Below are 20,749 nucleotides of genomic sequence, written 5' to 3'. Positions count from 1 at the left end.
CGATTAAAATCACTTTGAAATTCGTCCTCTAGGCCACTCAGGCTACTCAAATACAAAGTTTCCAGAGCCGTGTCAATTTTAATTGGACTTAACTAAAAGTGAAATTGAGATTACCAGCATTTCATTAGTATTTAGCTAGGATGTGCATAAGGATAGTTCCCTATCCTTATCTCTTGAGCATATTTATTATATACTTGCGTTGTTAGTAAACATGATCTTAGAATTCACTGTGTTAACTAAAACAAAACTTTAATAGAGATGATTAAACAAATGAAGTGACAATGCAGTAAGAAAAAGAAATTATCTCAAAAACAAAAACATCAAAATACATAAACGCAGAACTAAAGTAGCTTTCTAAGACTGACTGACTGTCTTTCAAGAACACAAATTTCTCTTTTCTTTCAAAATGATCCTTAACACAACAAACCAAAATAAACATCTTTTTAGAACTTATCTAAATAAACATATCATGTAGAGCTCTTCAAAACCACACACACTCTACCTTACCCGGCCCCCCGCCCCCAGACATGGGAACAAAGATTCAAAAGTGAACCCTGGTCCAGCAAGAAACTAAAGTTACTAATATTCATATATTATATTCCTACGTACAATGAATAGCTCAAATAGCTAATTAACCATTTCTAACACTGCAAATAATCTATTAAGGGTAAAGATTGGGTTCTATGTTTGTTAGACCATAAAAAAAGTGGCTAGACAGATTTCACGAAAATTGAAGGCCATCTTGGGGACTTCAAACACAGGGAATGCGAAGTACATAAATTCAGCTGGAGAATACCCTGAGCAGTACCCTAAAAACATGGGCAGTCCACCGAGAGCCACTGACACGATGTCAGGCCAACATGATTACGAAATAGGAATGTGAATCTATGACATTCCAGAGAGAAAACAATGATTTATAAAATGAGATTGAAATCAAAAGCCACAAAAGTAAACTCTCGGGATGCATAAAAAACACAGTAGGTTACACCAGGCTAACTACCTAAAAGCATGAAAAACTAATGATTATCTCAAGCAGTACTGAAAAGTAGGCCAACTCTATTACAAAAATACACAGCATGAAACAAAAACGCTATTATTATTCCAACCAGAAAACAATAAGAAATACTTACATCAGCTGAATTAAAGACATCTGGCAACAAAAAATTAAGAAGTGACCAGAGCTCATGCAAGTTGTTTTGAAGAGGTGTTCCAGTTAACAATAGTCGATTTGTAGTCTTGAATTCCCTCACTATTTCTGACAACTGAAAGACCAAATTCATCATTAGAATATTCTGTATATTGACCAAATTCTAAAGGAAGGCACAAATGATTTTCACATCTAAATAACAAATTACCTTGGATTTTTCGTTTTTGATCCTGTGAGCTTCATCTATGACTAAGTACCTCCAATTAAATTTTTTGAAAACAGACTTCTCTTTAATAAGCATTTCATAAGATGTTACACAAACATCCCACTCTCCTGGTAACAAAACATCTCTGACAAAAGCAGCCTGTAAAAGAAAAAAAAATTACCTCATGCAGAAATAAACTACATATTAAATTTACTGACGACAAGTGATCTAAAGCAGTAGTCCCCCCTTAATTGCAGGGGATACATACCAAGACTACCAATGGATGCCTGAAACCACAGATAGTACTGAATCCTATATATACTAAGTGTTTTCCTATACATAACTATCTATGACCAAGTTTATAAATTAGGCACAGTAAGATTAACAACAATAATAATAAAATAGAACAATTACAATAATATACTGTAATAAAAGTTATGTGAACGTGGTCTCTCTCAAAATATCTTATTCTAACACTCTATACACCTTTGTTGTTATGATAAAAGATGACAAAATGCCTATGAAGTGAGGTGAATGACATAGGCATTGATTGTGATGTAGCTTTAGGCTACTACTGACCTTCTGACGATAAGTCAGAAGGAGGGTCATATGCTTCGAGACGGTGGTTGACCTCGGGTTAACTGAAACCTCTAAAAGTGAAATCAGAGATAAGGGGGACACTATGGGATGTAAAAGGGGTGGGACTATTAAAAAGGGATAGAGTTATCTACAGTATGCAAGCATCTATAAAAAGCCCAAAATAACTTCATAATCATTAAGTGTCAGAGCCATTTAGCAAAAAATAATTGACAAAATTATCAGTGCAAAATTCAACAGACTAACTCCTTAAAACGTCTTCTTTCTTCAATTCCACTAAGTGCTAAAATTCTTAGGCAACAAGTTTAGGCAAAGGAGAGGGGGTTTCTGACATAAAGATAGAGAACTGAAGGATAGTTTGCAGTGAGCACTTTCATTCCTTTCATCTTTATAGATCTATTAAGATGTTGCTATTGTTATTCTCATTTTACAGGGTGAGGGACTAAAGCAAAAAGTGATTAAATAATTCGGCTCCAAAACATAAAAAGCAATTTGGGGACTTAAAATACCCAAAGTATCTATAAAGGGAGAAAAGAAATCTAAAATCATTACTGATAGCCAAATGAAGGGAAAGCAAAATTAAGTACATAGTCTTTCAATCTAGTATGAGTGAATTTTTAAACCTGAACTTTATATTCTTAATAGTGTCATTATCTCCATTTCTTCTTCCAAAACAGATGGGTCAATTGATCAACATTTTAACTTATTTCCATAGATATCACACCAACTCACCAATTACTATAATTCACTCAGTCCATCTTCAAAAACTACTCTTTTATCACTATTACCATCAATCTAAAAATATGACTCCTCAAATTTCCAAGCACCTGTCACTCAAGACTTCTTTTAGGGGCCAGCCCAGTAGCACAGCGGTTAAATTCGCACGTTCCACTTCTCAGCGGCCCAGGGTTCACCGGTTCGGATCCCGGGTGCGGACATGGCACCACTTGGCAAAAGCCATGCTGTGCCAGGCGTCCCACGTGTAAAGTAGAGGAAGATGGGCAGGGATGTTAACTCAGGGCCAGTCTTCCTCAGCAAAAAGAGGAGGATTGGCAGTAGTTAGCTCAGGGCTAATCTTCCTCAAGGGGAAAAAAGAAAAAAGACTTCTTTTAAAAACAAGAAAATGCAGGGCCAGCCCCATGGCCTACTGGTTAAATTTGGCATCCTCCAGTTTAGCAGCCCAGGTTCATGGGTGCGGACCTACACCACTCATCAGCCATGCTGTGGCGGTGACCCACATACAAAATAGAGGAACACTGGCATGGATGTTAGCTCAGGGCTAACGTTCCTCAAGCAAAAAAACAGGAGTGGTGGTGACAGATGTTAGTTCAGGGCAAATCTTCCTCAGGAAAAGAAAAAAACCAAGAAAATGCTTCTAGAATGAGAACACAGCCTTTGATTTTATACAACCACTCCCAAAAAGCAGGAGAACAAGACTATATTCTTTAGAGTTTTCCACAGATTTCTTATAGCTTTCTACAGTCTACAACTTCTTTTCCTTAATACAATAGTTAACCACCAAGACAAAATTACATTTGTAAATTCCTAATATTTATGAAGACCAAGTTTATTGTTGGACTCCTCTTTTATCCTTCCTCCAACTGTTCCCCCTCCCTGTAACCTAAATTTAAATTCTTTTAATATCAAAAATCTAATAAAATATGAGAAACTTACTCTTTGTTCTTTATCTCCTATCAAACAAACAGATCTAAGTGTTGGTACCCATCTCTTGAATTCACTCATCCAGTTGTGTAATGTAGACTTAGGAACCAAAACCATATGGGGACCAGGAATGTTTCTATAGTGTTTCATGTACCCAAGAAGAGAAATTGTTTGAAGAGTCTTTCCCAGGCCCTGAAAGAATAATCACAAAGCAATAAAACACACACAAAAAACAGACTTCCATATTTATACTTTCTGACATATATAGGAATATCTGAAAGAAAAGCTATGTGTTTATAATAGCTATAATGGCAAGAAACTGATAGTGCCAAGTGTGAGTGTTACACTATTTAAGTCACAAGTCTATGACGGAAGTACTATGACCATCCCCATAAGGTCCAGAAGTTTAAGTGACTTTCCCAAGGTTACCCAGCAGAGCTAGAACTGAGACCCATTTCTTTTGACTCCATACTTTCTCCAAGCTAGTTAAGTGCTTAACACTATAGCTATATGGAAACTTTCTTAAACATCACTACATAATTAGTAAGTACTAAACAAGAGATAAAATGTTTCATGAGACATAACTATACAAGCTGCCACCCTGAAAAAAATACTAATAATAAATGAGACATTCAATTGATCGCTCTGTGTTTTATAGAGCTGGGGGGAAATGGCCAAATCATTATATTACAAAAGTCAACCAAAAGTATGCTTCTCAAAATGTATTATTTTTAAAATTATTACACTTTCATGGATGATAATTCCTCACAATTGAAGTATAGATGCCGCTTATGCAACTAAAGCAAGCTGCTTTTACCAGTTTGACAGACGGTTAGTTTGCCAACAGTTCTAGACTGTAATCGACAAAAACTTTGTTATACTATCTTAACTTCTATAAATGTAATGGTATAAAATATTTTACATTAAAATATGGTTTTCTAAAAAACTACCAAACACATACCATTTCATCTGCAAGGATACCATTGATGCCATTCTCATACAAAGAAATAAGCCAATTTAATCCTCGGACCTGATAATCTCTCAGTTTACCCCATTTTACATCTAAAAACAAAAGAAAAAACAATGCACATTTTAAAGACAAGAAATACAGGGAGGCAATCCCTTTCATCTGCTACTGAGAGTGAGTTTCACCTGGGCCCACATGTATTTACTCTGACTTTACTTTCTTACTAGGTTTTAAGAATGAGAATTTTGCAAGTTCTAAGTCAGCAGAGATAGCTGCTGTGGTCTAGAGGGGAGAAGGAGGAAATACATACGGAAGATAATAGCCAAGGGCAGGAAACATGACTACGGGCATCAGAGTACCACCCCAGTCACTCAGTTCCTATGTTACCCATCTACTGGTCCTAGACACTCTTTAGCCTCTTTATTCCCTTTTAATGTTATCACAAGTGTTTCTAACCAAGTGTTTTCACCTTCTATCATGACCCAAACAGAGGCTCTCTGGGGATTTTGTTTTCTTCCTCACAAAGGGAAATAAAAAGATTGTATTTTCCTTTACCCATGTAAGTTACTCTTCCAATAGGTCCTATAAAGAGAGACAACATCTCTTTCAGAGGTTACTACATATTTCCCACCTGAGAATAATTACTAAGTATATGCATTACAATCACCAGATTTTTTTTTAAATATGTACATTCTGTACCCTACCCCCTTTTCAAAAACATTGCTTTAAGATGAAAAGTTAATCAATGCTGGGAAAACTAGCTACACTATAGGAATGTGGAAAAGAGAGAACCCAAATAATTTAAATTTCCTCTTCCCTTTCTACCATACATCTGACTCTGGCCTGTAGCTTCAAGAAAAGAAATGGAAACTGGGTACTCTGTAGCCAAAAAAAATCTGAAGGTACACACTTTAAACACACTGCTAAAATTCTAACCAGATCCTGTCTTGCCTGAAGTTCAATTTGCTAAGAGTTAAAGATTACAGATAATTAAATAACAAATCCAAATTGTACGTCCTATGTTGACCTTTATAATTTTTTTTTTTGTTCGCAACCACCATGATCACACAAACTAGTCATCAAGTGAGACAGAAAAAGGTTGGGAAAAAAATGCTAGGCTTCAGTAAAGACAAATGTGCCACCAGACAATGAAGATTATATATAAGTAAAACTTAAACCTGGTTAACCATGTTTTCTTTCAGACAACCATTAGTAATAAATATATTTCAGAAAAAAAATAAAAATAAATTAATACAAAATCAGGAGATAAGAAACAAGTCTTCATGAAGTGCCTTTTTTTTTTTTTTACACACTAGTTTTTATAGTTGCAGTAAACAATAAGGCAAAAACCATCCCTAGTTTTACATATACATTTGGGCAACAACAAACACACTAGTAGGGCCAGCCCCTATGGCCTGGTGGTTAAGTTTGGTGCACTATGCTTTGGCAGCCTGGGTTCAGTTCCTGGGCACAGACCTACATGCTGTCTGTCAGTGGCCATGCTGTGGCAGTGGCTCACATACAAAAAAAAAAAAACAAAAAAAGAGGAAGACTGGCAGCAGATGTTAGCTCAGGGTGAATCTTTCTGAGCACAAAATTTAAAAAATCATATTTAAAAAACCCAACAAACACACTCACATTTTAGGTCCCTTTGAAATACAACACCACTATCATACTAGTATACTATCATTTCCATCAAAAAAAATCAGAAGTATATTTCACAGTCAATAAATTTCCAAAGATTCCTGAAAATTTCCTTCATAAATTATAGCCACGACATCCAAAACATTAACCAAAGGATGTCTAGAAAAGGGATTTTTAAAAAAATCAAGTAATTAAATAAATGTAACATACATGATGGAGAGTCTTCAAATCGAGTGCAAACATTGGTTGCTTTGGAGCTTTCTGTTAATAGTTCTTCATCCTCCTCTTGTTCTGTTCTACGGTGCCGGTAGCTGTCAAGTTTAAAATAAAACCAACTGACTTGAGTTTTGGCTTTAATTTTAACTACCAGCTACTATTTCCACTTACTAGTCAACTGGCTGACCAAGACTCTACAATAGTAATTTTTTAACAAACATCTGAATTAAGATTAAAAAAGTGAACAGTAGAAATTATTACTAAATACATACCTGAAACGGGTTTTCTAAAACATACAATGATTGTTAAAATAGAGTAATACATTAGGTTAACCAGAACTTGATAAACTTAAATGAGATAATCTAACTTCAAGGAAATATACTGTCAGAAAAATCTCATAATTTGTATTTTTACATCACCCTTTTAAGTATTTTTGTTAGGAAAAAAAATTAGTTTCAGAAATCACACTTTAAAAACTACAACTTTCACCCAAAGCTGGAGAATATGTAGAAGAGACTTAGGGCTTAAGCAACGGACTCTTAACCAGAGATTCATCAGTTACTCAAAGCTCTTTAAATACACATGCCCAGATTCTACATCACAAGAGTGAAATACATCCCCTTAAAAACTAATTTTCTGAAGTTAGTAATATTGCCAGATTTCTTAATCTCTAAAGGACTCAGGTGAGTAAAACTACTTACTCCCCAATTCTGGAGCTTCCAGTTTTATACCTTTATACTTTGAACCAATATTTTCATTTAAATTAGAAAACAACAGTAGATTATGACACTCGTGACCTCTAAATCTAATTTATTGCTTGATTTCTACCAAAACTACATGCTTGGTGGAAGAGGATAATCACCTTTCCCAGAGAGAGCATTCCTCAGAAATTCAGGCCAAGGCAATAAATACGCAAGGATCTTCTTGTTTGTTTTATATGCTTCTAAGTAGAATGTCTTAGCGTAAGTGTTCTTATACTTTTCTGCATTCTAACCCTATAAAACTTAGTGCAAAGATCTACCCCTAACCCCAATTTATTCTCCATAAACTAGGAGTGAACTTTGTTTTTGTTTTTTAATAAAATCTCCTTCACAATATATTATCAAGATGGTTGATCATTATGGTCATAAAACTGAAGATACAGGCTGGAATGTGCTTTACTTCAAACTGAGGCATCACTGAATATAATTGTGGCTGATAGAAGGAAAAAAAGTATGTATGTCCTCACACCCAAGGACAGTACCATCACCCTCATTACTTTGCAGAAGCTAACTTTCCACTAAGATGGTTGGAAGAGCAGAGAAGAAATCTGTTAACCAAGATTCCTTTCCCCCAATACTAATAAGATCAAGTTGAACAACAATTTATATATTTACTACAGAATATCTTTATCTTATAGGACCTCAGCAGTATTTCTTTTCATGACTTCATATTGACTACCCCATAACAATATCCATTTCCAGAGCATGAGTGATGCTATTTAAACAGCTACAAACTTTTCAAGTCTGAACAATTTAAATACACATGAAGTACAAAGTTCTCTCTTATAAAGTTTCATAAGTATTAAAACAAAAGCACTTTGGTGACACAATGGAGAAAGAGTAAGATATACTGGATGAATAGAATACTTCAAATAAAATTAAAGTATTATATGCTCATGTTTGATGATAATCCCTTCGAGATAGAGCTCATACTTCCATGCTTCTGTAAACTGTAGTAAATTTAACATTATTGATATCAGTTTGTAATTTCCTCTTTTAGATAACTGCATATTTTAATTTCTGATCACATTTCATTTTTCACTTTGGGAATTACAGAAGGAGCTGAGATTGCCCTAAATGTATTAATTAATACTAATTAAACATCTTAATTATCCAACCAGCAAAAAAGTTTTTAAAAAGAATTTATAAATTCAACATGTAAGAGTTATGTTACATATTTTGAACAAAAACTTAAAGGTGGCATACAACTTGATACCTCAATTTAATAAAGGCAACTCCGTAATAAAAATCGTAAACAAACTGCTGTGGCATAATCACAACATTCCTCACACCAGCACAGACTTCATATAAATGCAATACCCTCAATGCATGTATGTGGTTTAGAAGACTAGAGCATACCTCAAAATCAGATCTAAATTCAAGCGTGGATTATTCTAGTTACCTCTACGTGATGTTAAACAGGTAACTTAACCTCTGCTTTTGCTTCCTCCCCGAGGAATGGGTAACATCCAAATTGCCTACACCATGTGGTTGTCACAATCCATAAATTATACAATGTGATAAAAAATAAGCCATAATGCATTATTTTTATTTACTTACACAGGCATGGCTACGTCCTGCCAAAACAACTGGGGCCAAATAAATTAACAGCACTAAAACAACTTTTTCAATGAAGTGATTTTATGCTTCTAATGAAAACTAGCAAAAACAAATATGGTTTAACTACTAAATACAAGTGATTACTCACTCGCCAACTGACAGTAAGTTCTGTTTTTCATCCTTTTTTATTCGTGGGCGCCCTGGTTTCATTTTCAAAGGTGAGGTTGGAGTCTTCTGAGCAGCAGGCTGAATGAAATGTGCAAACAGCTCTGTCTGCTTTAATAAATACTCAAACCTATTTGCTCGATCAGTTTGCTGCAAAAAATTTAAGACATTTTATTAGAATATTAACGCACTTTCGGAAATCAAAGTTTCAACATGCTTTCATACAATGAATTCAGCAGTAAAAACAAACTATTGATATATAAAACATGAGTTTCAGAGCATTATACTAAGTGACAGAAGCCAAACATAAAAGGCCACATACTGTATGATTCCATTTATATGAAATTTTAACTAATGACGGAAAGCAGATCTGAAGTGGTAAAGGAATGAGGGGCAGGAGCAAACTTTTCGGGGATAATAGAACTGCTCTACATCATGATTGTAAGGTGGTTAAACGACTGCATTTATCTGCCAAAATCAGTGAATTACAAATTTAAAACAGTCGTGTGTCAATTTTACCTCAATATAGCTGATCAAAAAATAGCAAATAAAAAATTAAAGGAGATTGTGCAATACAAGTGAATTTATTCAGTAGTGGGAAAATGCATTGGTCATTCATCAGTTAGGATGTGCCAAATTTTAAAAAGCTATCAGGCTTAAAAAAAATCTATTAAGTTTATGAACTATTCATTAACCAATGCAGTTCTTAAAGCTATTTCTTCCTTTCATATCTAACATCTACTGCTTTGAATGTTCCCTATTATCACACCAAGAGAACGGAAGAATTTGAACAAAAAACTTAAGATCTTTGAAATCAAGTTTTTCAAAAAAATAAATAAAATCTGAAGCCTTTAGGAAACAGTCTTTTTACAGACACACTAACATAGCTTGGTTTAAAAAGGAGAAACAAGAAGACAAGAACTCAATAAACAGAGAAACCAGTTACTCAACATCTTTGCCTAGAAATGTTTAAAATGCCAGCTTTAGAATGAATTACAAAAATGCATTTTACTTAGTAAAGCAAACACCAGAGGTATCCAAACATCACAATGTTGTAAAAGCTACGTGTTTTTTAAAGGAACATATAACTCTAAAATCACACCAACATAAAAACTGAAGACCAATTTGCTCTCAGGAAGGCACGTGGTGATAGCGTTTCACTGGGTCACAAATGACAGTCATCAAAGTAGCCCAATCTGTACAATTACCAACAGGCTGTCAACCTGCTCCTCCCTAGTAATGTCCTATAGATGACAAGCTTCAGTTTGGTTTTGAATATTACACAGTACTGAACTGAGATAAAAATATCTGTGTGTGTTTTGCACAATCGCATTTCTTAATTCATATATAATAAAAGAAGAGCCAAGAATATGGAACTAGAAGATGTTGGGGCTGAAAAAAGACTACTCAATTATCGTTATTTTGTTTGGAATCAATATAAATAAGCTCTAGAAATAAACTCAAATATGCCAGAGCCTAGACATTTTAAGGTAAGAGCTATTCTACACTATTCAAATCACTAAGCACTCTTCACTTCTCTCAAAACATTTCAAATCAACATTATCTTCTAAAATAGCTGTTCAACTGAAGAAACACTTTTCTGTGTCTACCAGAAAACGCACTTCGGTTCTTCATGAAGTTTTCATTACAGTCCAATATTGAAAATAAACCTAATAGGTAAATTACATAAGACTGTCAGCAGGTGATAAATGCTCAGAAGTAAAATAAAGCAGGGTAAAGGGAGATGAGAAGTGGGAATGGCACTGAAATTTTAACCACTAGGATAAGGAAAATCCTAACAGAAGTGATGTTTCAGCAGAGAAGGGGGAAGCCCCCCACAATTCTTAGGTCTTATCACATTTCTCTAATGTTCAAAAACCTTTAATGGCTCTAGATATCTTAAAGTATTTTTTCAAAGTATGGTTTATGACTCTTCAGATCAAAAATATCCAAGATTCTTGTTATCTTCTACATGGTCAAGTTTGAGAACTACTGTCTTAAAGAATTAAGTATAAATTCACCAGGCTTCTACACAACAGTCAATGATTTCAAAATTCTCTCCCACTACCTATTCATTCAAGTAGTGGTAGGGTTACAAACCAGTTACAAAGAACCAAGGAGTTCAGAACAATATTTACAGAAGAAGCTTTCAGCAGAATTGTGGCGAAGATTGGGGGGGAAACCAGCAAAGACCTTGTTGCTTGAGAGAATAAGAAGGTTAAAATTAAAATGACTTGAGATCTTAAAGAAAAGAGAGAAAAGGAGAAAAACTAACAGATCCTAAAACAGAGAAACAATAGATTAAGATCAGGAAGCTGAAAGAAATGGATCATAAAATTAAATGGAAGATTAAAATCAATAGCCTTGGATAAGCCCCTTTCTCTGAGACAGGAAAAAATGACACACAACAGTAGAGGACATACATATTTGGAAATACAGAGGAAATAAACTGAAGATAGGCCTACAATTCTTTGTGGAGGAAGACTAAAAATGAGGGTGTGACAGAAATGGAGTGGAAAGCTTAAACAGAGTGGTAAAGTTTTAGAATGGCTAAATGGGATTGTTGAGCAAAATACTGAAAGCCCAAGAGAGAAAAAACCATAAATTTATTCTGGTACCAATCAGTACTATTATTTAGTTTTCTCAAATAAAATTCAGGTCCTGGCTTCAAAAATGAAGAGCAGATTTCAAGACTTACCAGTGGTTAGGAACTAGCAGATGATAAGGGAGCTTGCTTACAAGAAAACTGTTAGTCAAGAGCATGATGTTGAAAACGGAAATGAAACTAGGAGAATGAAAAACTTGGAAGAAATGAGAAAAGATTTACAATAAAGGCCACCATAAAGATGAAAAGCATTATAAAGACGCACTGAGGGGCCAGCCCAGTGGCACAGCGGTTAACTTCGCACGTTCTGCTTCTCGGCAGCCCGGGGTTCACCAGTTCAGATCCCAGGTGCGGACATGGCACTGCTTGGCACACCATGCTGTGGTAGGCATCCCACATATAAAGCAGAGGAAGATGGGCACGGATGTTAGCTCAGGACCAGGCTTCCTCAGCAGAAAAATAAGAGGACTGGCAGTAGTGAGCTCAGGGCTAATCTTCCTCGGGGGGGGAAAAAACAAACCACTGAAAATCTCCACGATATAATCAGATTTGTGTCATAAATATACTTTGCAAAAACATGACGAGATCTGCAAAAGGCCGGATCATAAGAAAGGAAGCAAATGAAGAAGGCAACAAAATAATCCATGCAATAGAAGAACGCTAAACTAAGTTGACAGGGAAAAGATAAGAGAACTATTTATGAGGTTGCAAGACTATTAAAATTATCAGGCATTGTTATGGACAGCTTAAGGTATATATTAAGAAGAACTTTCAATCATTGAGACAACACTAAGTAGAGTGGAGTAGAGTTTTGGATATTCCCAGGTGTGAGGTACCAAAGGGACTTAAATGTCCAACAAGCAAATGAAAATACAATGGTTGGAGGCATCCGGGCTAGAGATAAATATTCACAAGTGTTCAGTTTAAGGATGGCAGATGAAAACCAATGATAAGGATCAAGCTATCCAAGAAGAAATGTAATGAAAACAGATAAAGAGACAGTCAAGTAAATACGGTATCATAAAGGGAAAAAAAGTCTCTCAAGGCAAGCAAAAATTTTGAGGAGTGGTTAACAATGTCAAACACAAGTGAGTCAAGGAGAATGAAACTCAAATGAAGGCACAGACTGGCAATTAGATTCACCAGTACGGTGTTAATGACAGAATATAAACTGTGAAGGGTTAAAGGAATGAATGAGAAAAAGAGACTTGGAAAATTTACCTTTTTGTTTAAGTAAGTTTGACAGCAAAGAAAGGAGATGGGACAGATATATACACATATATAAAATTAACAGAAATCATATATAATAATATCCATTTTACATGGTCATATGAATTATGCATATTACATGTGTATACATGTATGTGTGTACATAAAATACACATCATATATTTTTAGGATTTTAAAGCTATTTAAGAGATTCAAAATATTTACTGATCTTGAAGAGAAAGTCAAAGGACAAGAAGAAAGTAAATTTCAAACAATACTTGTTAAAATCTTACTATGTGCCAGATATTGTTCTGGGTGCTAAAGACAGGAAGTTTAAGACACTGTTCCTGGGGCCCGCCCGGTGGCACAGCGGTTAAGTTCACACGTTCCGCTTCGGCGGCCCAGGGTTCGCCAGTTCGGATCCCAGGTGCGGACATGGCACCGCTTGGCAAGCCATACTGTGGTAGGCGTTCCATATATAAAGTAGAGGAAGATGGGCATGGGTGTTAGCTCAGGGACGGTCTTCCTCAGCAAAAAGAGGATTGGCAGCAGTAAGCTCAGGGCTAATCTTCCTCAAAAAAAAAAAAGACACTCTTCCTACTCTTAAGAAGCATTCTATATGTTATGCTGTGTTGTGTAGTGGGTGTTATTATTTAATATATGCTGTTTTAACTTTTTAAGATTTCAATACAAGTAAATGAGTTCAATCCATATAAAGCACTGAGAACAGGGCCTGGTACACAGGAAGCATTCATTGTTAGTCATTATTATTACTGAATCTGAATTTAAATTTAAAGCTCTTTGTAGGTATTGGTTAAGTCATGGTTAAAAAAAAAGTCTTCTAAGATATGAAATGTGAGCTGGGTCTTTAAGGATTCCTGTATAACATCATGTTCTCTTTTGTAAAGTTCCCATCCATATTCTAACGCTGTGGGCAAGGAGTATGTATTATTCTCTTCGCAACCAGCAGAGTACATCGCTAGACAGATGCATAATAAACACATCTTAAATAACTACTTCTCTGGTCTTTAACTCACCTCACTACCAATAATAACCTTAAAATAAAAGGGGTGTTAACATAAGCCATATATTTACATAATGTTATGTGAATTCATGTAATGCTACTTCTATTTGCTTTACACAGATAGGCAAACAAGATACAAAAGTTACAGTAACCCATGTTACACATATTTCAATTGGATATCTGTGCCTCAATTACAAAAATTAAATGTAGAAGTTTGGTACATTTAATCACTCAACAAAAAGTTAGCATAGACAGTATTCATATACCTAGAACATACCATTTTTTCTTCATAAGTAGGATCTGGTTCTTGGATTTCTTTTTGCTTTCCAGGAGACGCATCATCAAAGACTTCCTGGTAAAAGGGAAAAATCACAGATTGTTCTTCAAGAGAAGTCAATACACCATTATCAGACTGATTTCTGCCCAAAACACCTTCTAAGCAATACAATCCTGTCCCAAACTTCCTAGATACTTAAATGGCTGTCATCTAACCTGATAGAAAACCTTGAAGAAATTCAGTAACATGATAACAATCTATTTAACCCACATATGTAAACTCCACAGCTACTGCCAAGATTAAAACACAAGATTATTATCTACATCATCCTCACTACTTTCAACAAATCTCTTTTTTTAATCAATAAAAATTATGAAACTAAACTGCATAAAATGTGAAGAAAATATGTTCCCTTTTAATCATAAAATTGCAGTGCTGGGGCCTGCCCGGTGGCACAGTTAAGTTCACAGGGTCCACTTCTCGGCAGCCCGGGGTTCACTGGTTTGGATCCTGGGTGCAGACATGGAACCGCTTGGCAAAAGCCATACTATGGTAGGCGCCCCACGTATAAAGTAGAGGAAGATGGGCATGGATGTTAGCTCAGGGCCAGTCTTCCTCAGCAAAAAGAGGAGGATTGGCAGTAGTTAACTCACGGCTAATCTTTCTCAAAAAAAAAAAAATTTTTTTAATTGCAGTGCTTACTATGCTATTACACAAAAGTAAACATGAAAAGCAGCATTATTAGTCACCCTGATTTCCATTTTCTGGAATATTACAAACAATTTATCATGTAGCCTAAACTGAATACTCTTTAACTAGTCTGATTCTGCAATTGGCAATAAATGTGCTACCCTTGCAAATTTATTCACCCTGACATTCAAAATGCCACAAATAACAAAAAAACAGCAACAACTTCTACAATGCAAAGTTCCACTCATCCATTAAAAAACAACAAAAGAACAGCTGGTAAAGTGTAATTTTCACTAATGATGTACAAATCTATGTTTGACAATATATACTTTAATAAAGCTATCTGTGATTAAAAAGTTGGGGGTGGCGGCTGGTATAATACTAGAAATAAGAGGTCAAAGAACCTAAATTCAAGTCTAACTTCATTGTTAAGAACTTTAGGCACCTGTGGAAGCTTAAATTCATCACAAATCTCTGGTCTCCACAAGTAAAAATGACAAAGCTACCTACCTAGCCTATTAGAAGACCATGAAAGGTCAAATACCCTCTAAAGAAATAAAATGTGCTTTCCAGCAGTCATCATCATTCCTTCCATAGTTGGGAAAAAGAACGAAAGATTTGGATTCCAGGACTCTTGAGGTCATATGATTACCGGCATACAGAATGCCTATCCATCAGTCTAGTCAGTAGTGAGAGATGAGAATGAACGAAGACAGGCTCCATCCACACTGCCGAAAAGATCCTAATAAACAAAAAATGAGATGCTCCCCTGACGTATGAGCACCAAGCAAAAAGGAAAAATTAACTGAATACTTCTGGGAAGGTCAGCTTTGTGAAGGAAAAAATGACGAATGCAAGATTTTAGTTATTTTCTGATTTTGGAAAAATTCACCTTAAACTCTACTTTCAAAAAGAAAAAGGCATTTTAAAATATTTTTTTAAACCATGAAGCAGTGTCAGATACATCATGTACGTATGCTCAAACCTAGTTTTTACTGTTGATTTTACGCAATGATTCCTGAATTCAGTTAAGTAAAAAAAAAAAAGTAGACTTAAGTCACATTTATTTTAAAAGACCAAAAGAAAAATTACACTATAATGCGAAGAGAAACAAATCAAAACTAAAATTAGTCAGTGAAAAGAGATGGATAAAAAAATTACTGATACTCCTATTCTGAGAAGGTAAAAATAACTAAGTCATTCTTTGACAAATGACATTGTCAAATTTCTTTTATATAAGAATATGACAAGGCAAGACGTGGGAAAAGGGTCAGTTTCGGAGCCAAATCTGGGTTCTATTACAGGTTCTATTTACCAGAAGACTCAATTTCCTCATCTGGTAAATACTAAAAATACCACTGACTTCATTTGATACTTGTCATATCAATAGTCATACTTACACTTTAATTCCACTTTAACTTAAATACACCAACAGAAAGCCAAAATATTTGGTTTAGGCTTTAAATTACTCAGCTTTCCGATATTTAACATCTCCAGTGCGACACTCATTATTATTCTAAAATTGAAATGACAGATCCTTTTGAGAAGCTGATGAAAACTCTGGACATCACTTTGCAGACAATTGTGCTTTTACACACAATCGCTTTCAGTGTCACAGATTTTGAAACCCCCTTAAGCCATGGAGTAGGACCAAGTTAAAGAGCCCTGGTAATCCAAAAGAGCGATTTAGAACCTTGAGGGGAACAAACAGGCAACACTAGATAAGAGATGGAACAAACTTCAAATCACTGAAAATTACAGAATATCAGATGTCCTACTTCACTAAAACCTACCCTCACACTACAAGTTCTTTCAAAAACTAATATAATGTTACTTCAACCTAGATGAGACCTTTGGTGCCCAAGTAAAACTACTGAACCAAGTATTTCAATGGTAACCTGCGCTTCCATTTCCTTATTGCGTTAATTCTGCATTAACGTTCATTTTTAGAGCAGTATTACCTTCATTCCGTCTATCCAAGGATGGAAAAATCCCAGAAATCTTTGGGCCGCGACTATAAAATATCTCAAAACAGATCGAAGGCCAAGAATGAAATTTGGAAGGAGCAAGCAATCACTTTGTTCCCAGACATCGCAAAGCCTTGGAGCATACCCAAGAGACCCGCCTGGCAGCTCCCCAATCTTTCCACCCCCGCAGGACTGTCACCATTCCCCAGCCAACCCCAGCCAGAAGGCAGGGTCGGCAGCGAGCGGTACCAATTTTCAAAAAAAGGCCAAGGCCCAAAAAGAGGAATTGGTCTGGACTGAAAGCCAACTAACCGCCCTTGGCACACTAATTCATTCATCCATCCATCCATTCCCTCCCCCCTAAATGAAGTGGGGGTCCAAGACAGCTGCTGCTGCCTTGGTCGCTTCCCTCCCTAAGGAACAGTGCCTGGGAGGGGCCTCCTCTCCCTTCACGGGAGCAGCTGCGCCCCGCTTATCCCCACTGCGCACTCGGCCATCCAGCTCTCACCATTGTTTCTGCCCAGAACAGATACCGCCCCCGCCAGGACCCGGACGAAGAAAAGGAGGCCCAAGACCTCGGATGCGCTGCTTTTAAATGCCTTCCCCACCCCGCCCGTCTCTCTCTCTTACTCCTAAGGGGCAACTCCCTCGCCCTTCCCCCAAGTTTAGTGGAAACTAAAACCTAGATTCAGAGATGAGAGAATTATGGGAGTCTAGAGAGAAAAAAACCCCGGCTAAGTCCCTCTTGGCCTCAGTAATCAAAAACATCTGTTTAATAAGACCGTTCAAGGATTTGGCAAGATTCGCTAAACAGACAATGTAAATGGGAAGTGCAGAAATCCACTCCAGTCCGCTTGGGGAGGTTAAGCACAAGGGCGCAAGAGTGAGAGCATCACTTCGGATCCAAAAGGTCTGAGGCCGAGTTTGGGTGCAAGCGGGTTAATCACAGCTCTGCGTCCGATCACTGAAATCCAGGCGAGGGACCCAGCTCCTCCTCCCCACGGCGCCCTCTCCCCACGCCACAAGCCGCCCTCACCTCCATCTCGGAGTCCGCGGGGCCGGCGCCGGCCGCAAAGGAGGCCGCCTGGGCCGCGACGCCCTCGGGGCCGCCTTTGTTGCTGCTGTTGCTCCCGCCGCTGGCGGCCGAGGCTGCGGGCTTGGAAGGCGCGCTCTCGGGAGGCGGGGGTGGTGGAGGTTCGGCCGCGGACGACATGATGTTCCCTTTGCGTCACCCGATGCTGCCAGAGGCCGGGCCCGGCAGGGATGAGGAGGAGGCCTAGGCCTGGGTGGCGACGTCGCAATGAGCGGATAGAGGACCGAGAGGACCACCCTAACGCTCCCTGCGCCGCGGCTCCGCGACGAGCCTCAGCCGAGCCCAGGAGCCTCCCCCTCACGCCGTCCTCCTCTTCCGCGGGGCTCGGGGTTCGACCGGTGCTTACCTCACGGCGGGAATCACGTCGACGAGAGTGGGCGGGGCCACCCGGGTCACTGAGGTCAGGGAAGGCGGGCTAAATTACCGGAGGGCGGAGGGTTGGGGGAAGGGGAAAGGAAAGCGAAAGAGAGACCGAGGCGAGGAACTAGCTTCGCCTCCTCCGCTTCTTCCTCTGGTAGATAGCGTCTATCTCGCCAGCATCCCAGACAACTACCTACGCCACCGACTTTCAACCCTCGCGAGAATGATAGTTGGCTAATTGACTGGGTACCGAGTGCGCATGCGCATTCTCCACTCCTCGCCCTTGACCACGCCCCCGCCGGGGTCCCCAGCGGGCTCCAAGGCGATGAATGGGCGGGGCCTCGGGAAAGAGCTCGAAGACGTCAGTCTGTGCGTCGACTCCCTGGCGTGACGGGAGCGCAGCCTTAGACTCGTTGATAACGGATCGGTGTCCTCGGCTGCTGTGTTTTCTTGGTGTGGCTCAGTTGACGGGGCCCTCTAAACGCTTTCTCAGGTGTTGCAACGCCTGCTGAAACATGGAGGCTTGTGCTGGCGTTAGCGCTTCTACCGCCTGCGCTTGTAGGCGTGACGCCACAGCGCTGACATTATAGTTATTCCAAGTGACGTCTCACTTTTTTGTTGTCTAAGGGAAAGTGTCCGTTAGTGTGTTGTTTTTTTTTTTTGAGCCTCAAGTTAGCTATATCAATCATTTCTAAATTTCTTTTACTTCCCTTAGGCACAGGGATGATAGTTCCTCTAAATTTACGTGCTAGAAGTAAGCAAATTATGTGCACTCTACCATGTGAGAAACATGAGATAGATAATAAATAATAGATAATAGGTAATAGATAAGGAAGACTGGCGATGAGTTGCATCTTTTCCTCAACCACCAAATATTAAGTAAAAATGTACATTTTCCTCCTTAATCACCACCAGTTATTTTGTACACTGCGTTAGGCTCTCTTCACCATAGCCCAAGGGTCTTGTGCATCCATCTACTACAGAATTTAAGCGCATTGTATCTGCCAACTTTGAAATTGCCAATTAATTTACCAGCAAAATGAGTTTATTTGGGAATAGCAAAAGAATTACAATTTGGACATGCAAACTATGGTGCACCACAGGCAAGTCTGGAGAACAAAGGAAGGGAGCTTGTTTTTATACAGAAAAAGGAGTTTGGAGAGGCTGTCTCTAAACTAAAGTTCTTTGGAGGAGAGGAAGAGTGCACTGTGGCAAGGGCTCACCGTAGGCTGAGCTGCAGCCGTTTCCATTGGTGGGGCTTGTTGCTGGCCAAGAAGAAAATCTTCCTTTCTCCTGCTAGAGAAGTAAAGTAGTGGGCAACTTTCTGTTGAAGATGCAAGGTAGTCTCTTCCTGTTTGGGGTAATTAAGGATGAGTGGTAGGGCATAGGAGCTCATTCTACAGGCCTTCCTGACTCCAACTTTAGTTGAGGTTTCTTTTATTAATGTTCATGTATTCTATTTAATAGCAAATCTCCATACTACAGTAAATTATTATCTGCCCTGTACAGGCTCTTATTTATCTCTGTATCCCCATGTCCACTACTCTGTTAGTATTAATTGAATAAAGAAGACATGCTTTTCGAGAGTTAAAGTTTGAGCTCACTGGTTGATTATGTTGAATTTCAGACAGAAGAGATCTCCCTTGAATATATAGCCTGCAAACTTTTAACTAATGGAATAATAATTCTTTGAGATCTGGAAAAATGTCCCCCAGCCCATTAGAAATGCTATTTCTGAGACTATAAGGAACCACCTAAGGATATATGAAAAGAAAAAAACCTACAGTAATGTTCATTATAGTCTCTGCCAGTAATTGCAAAAATCCAGCAATAGGCTAAGAGTCCAACATTGAAAAGTATGATTTTAAAACTATTGTACACCCATAAAACGAACTATCATTAACCTTTAACAACAATTAATGTAGAAGAATCTTTATTCTGAAAAAAACTTTAACTGAATGTTAAAGTTTCAGTTAAAAGTTTAACTGAAAAAAATGTTAACAGTTCAAAAATATAGATAAAAGTTTGGAAAAATATTAATAAAAGTTTTGAAAGTGATTGTTGGTGTGTATTTCCTAATTCTTTTTTGCTTATCTGTATTTATTTTACTAAAATAAATTTGTATATTATTATATTGAGAAGACATTTTTAACATTAGAAAATGTTCTTCCACCAAAAAAAATTGTGTGGAAGGATAAAAAGGTAGTATCTAGGGTGGTACCTGGCATGTAGACACTCAATAAATACTTATTGAATAAATATTTAATATTGACATGGTTAAATAGAAAGAATATAAGTCATTTGGTGTTCAGAATATTTCTTCATTCTATAGTGATAGGTAAATATCTTGGGTCCTGGTTTGGAAACCCTAAAAATATACTTAAGTATATAAATGGAACGATTTTAGTTCTGACAACTATTTAAGGAAAGCAATAAATAGCAAGAAAAGCAATAAATAAAATTGCCTCCAAAATGGTAATTGTATTTTAACATGTGCATTTATACTGTGAGTTTCTCATATAAGCATATGAAAGCTATGTAAGAATCTTGCTGGGGAAAATTATAGATGAAAGATACTAAGGAGAAAGGGGAGACAGAAT

At 37.4% G+C, this 20,749-nt stretch overlaps 1 protein-coding gene across 2 annotated transcripts in view; it reads right to left on the bottom strand.

The window, feature by feature from the left end:
- The window catches only part of SMARCA5 (SNF2 related chromatin remodeling ATPase 5), a 40,398-nt gene extending 22,006 nt beyond the window's left edge, over positions 1 to 18,392 (bottom strand). The window contains exons 1-9 of one of the 2 annotated variants that reach the window (XM_014838110.3): positions 18,136 to 18,392; positions 17,733 to 17,978; positions 14,040 to 14,114; positions 8,908 to 9,074; positions 6,433 to 6,533; positions 4,573 to 4,673; positions 3,624 to 3,803; positions 1,356 to 1,511; positions 1,131 to 1,262 (exon numbers count right to left, since the gene is read on the bottom strand). In XM_014838110.3, the coding sequence (XP_014693596.1) occupies positions 1,131 to 1,262; positions 1,356 to 1,511; positions 3,624 to 3,803; positions 4,573 to 4,673; positions 6,433 to 6,533; positions 8,908 to 9,074; positions 14,040 to 14,114; positions 17,733 to 17,909 (1,089 nt within the window). In that variant the 5' untranslated portion in view covers positions 17,910 to 17,978; positions 18,136 to 18,392. The other variant, XM_070504835.1, reaches the window with a different exon arrangement.
- Positions 18,393 to 20,749: the final 2,357 nt, after the last annotated feature.

The sequence above is a fragment of the Equus asinus genome, chromosome 3, assembly GCF_041296235.1.
Source record: "Equus asinus isolate D_3611 breed Donkey chromosome 3, EquAss-T2T_v2, whole genome shotgun sequence".
Classification (NCBI taxonomy): Eukaryota; Metazoa; Chordata; class Mammalia; order Perissodactyla; family Equidae; genus Equus; species Equus asinus.
The sequence above is the reverse complement of the archived record's forward strand: the minus strand, read 5'-3'. Positions and strand labels throughout refer to the sequence as shown.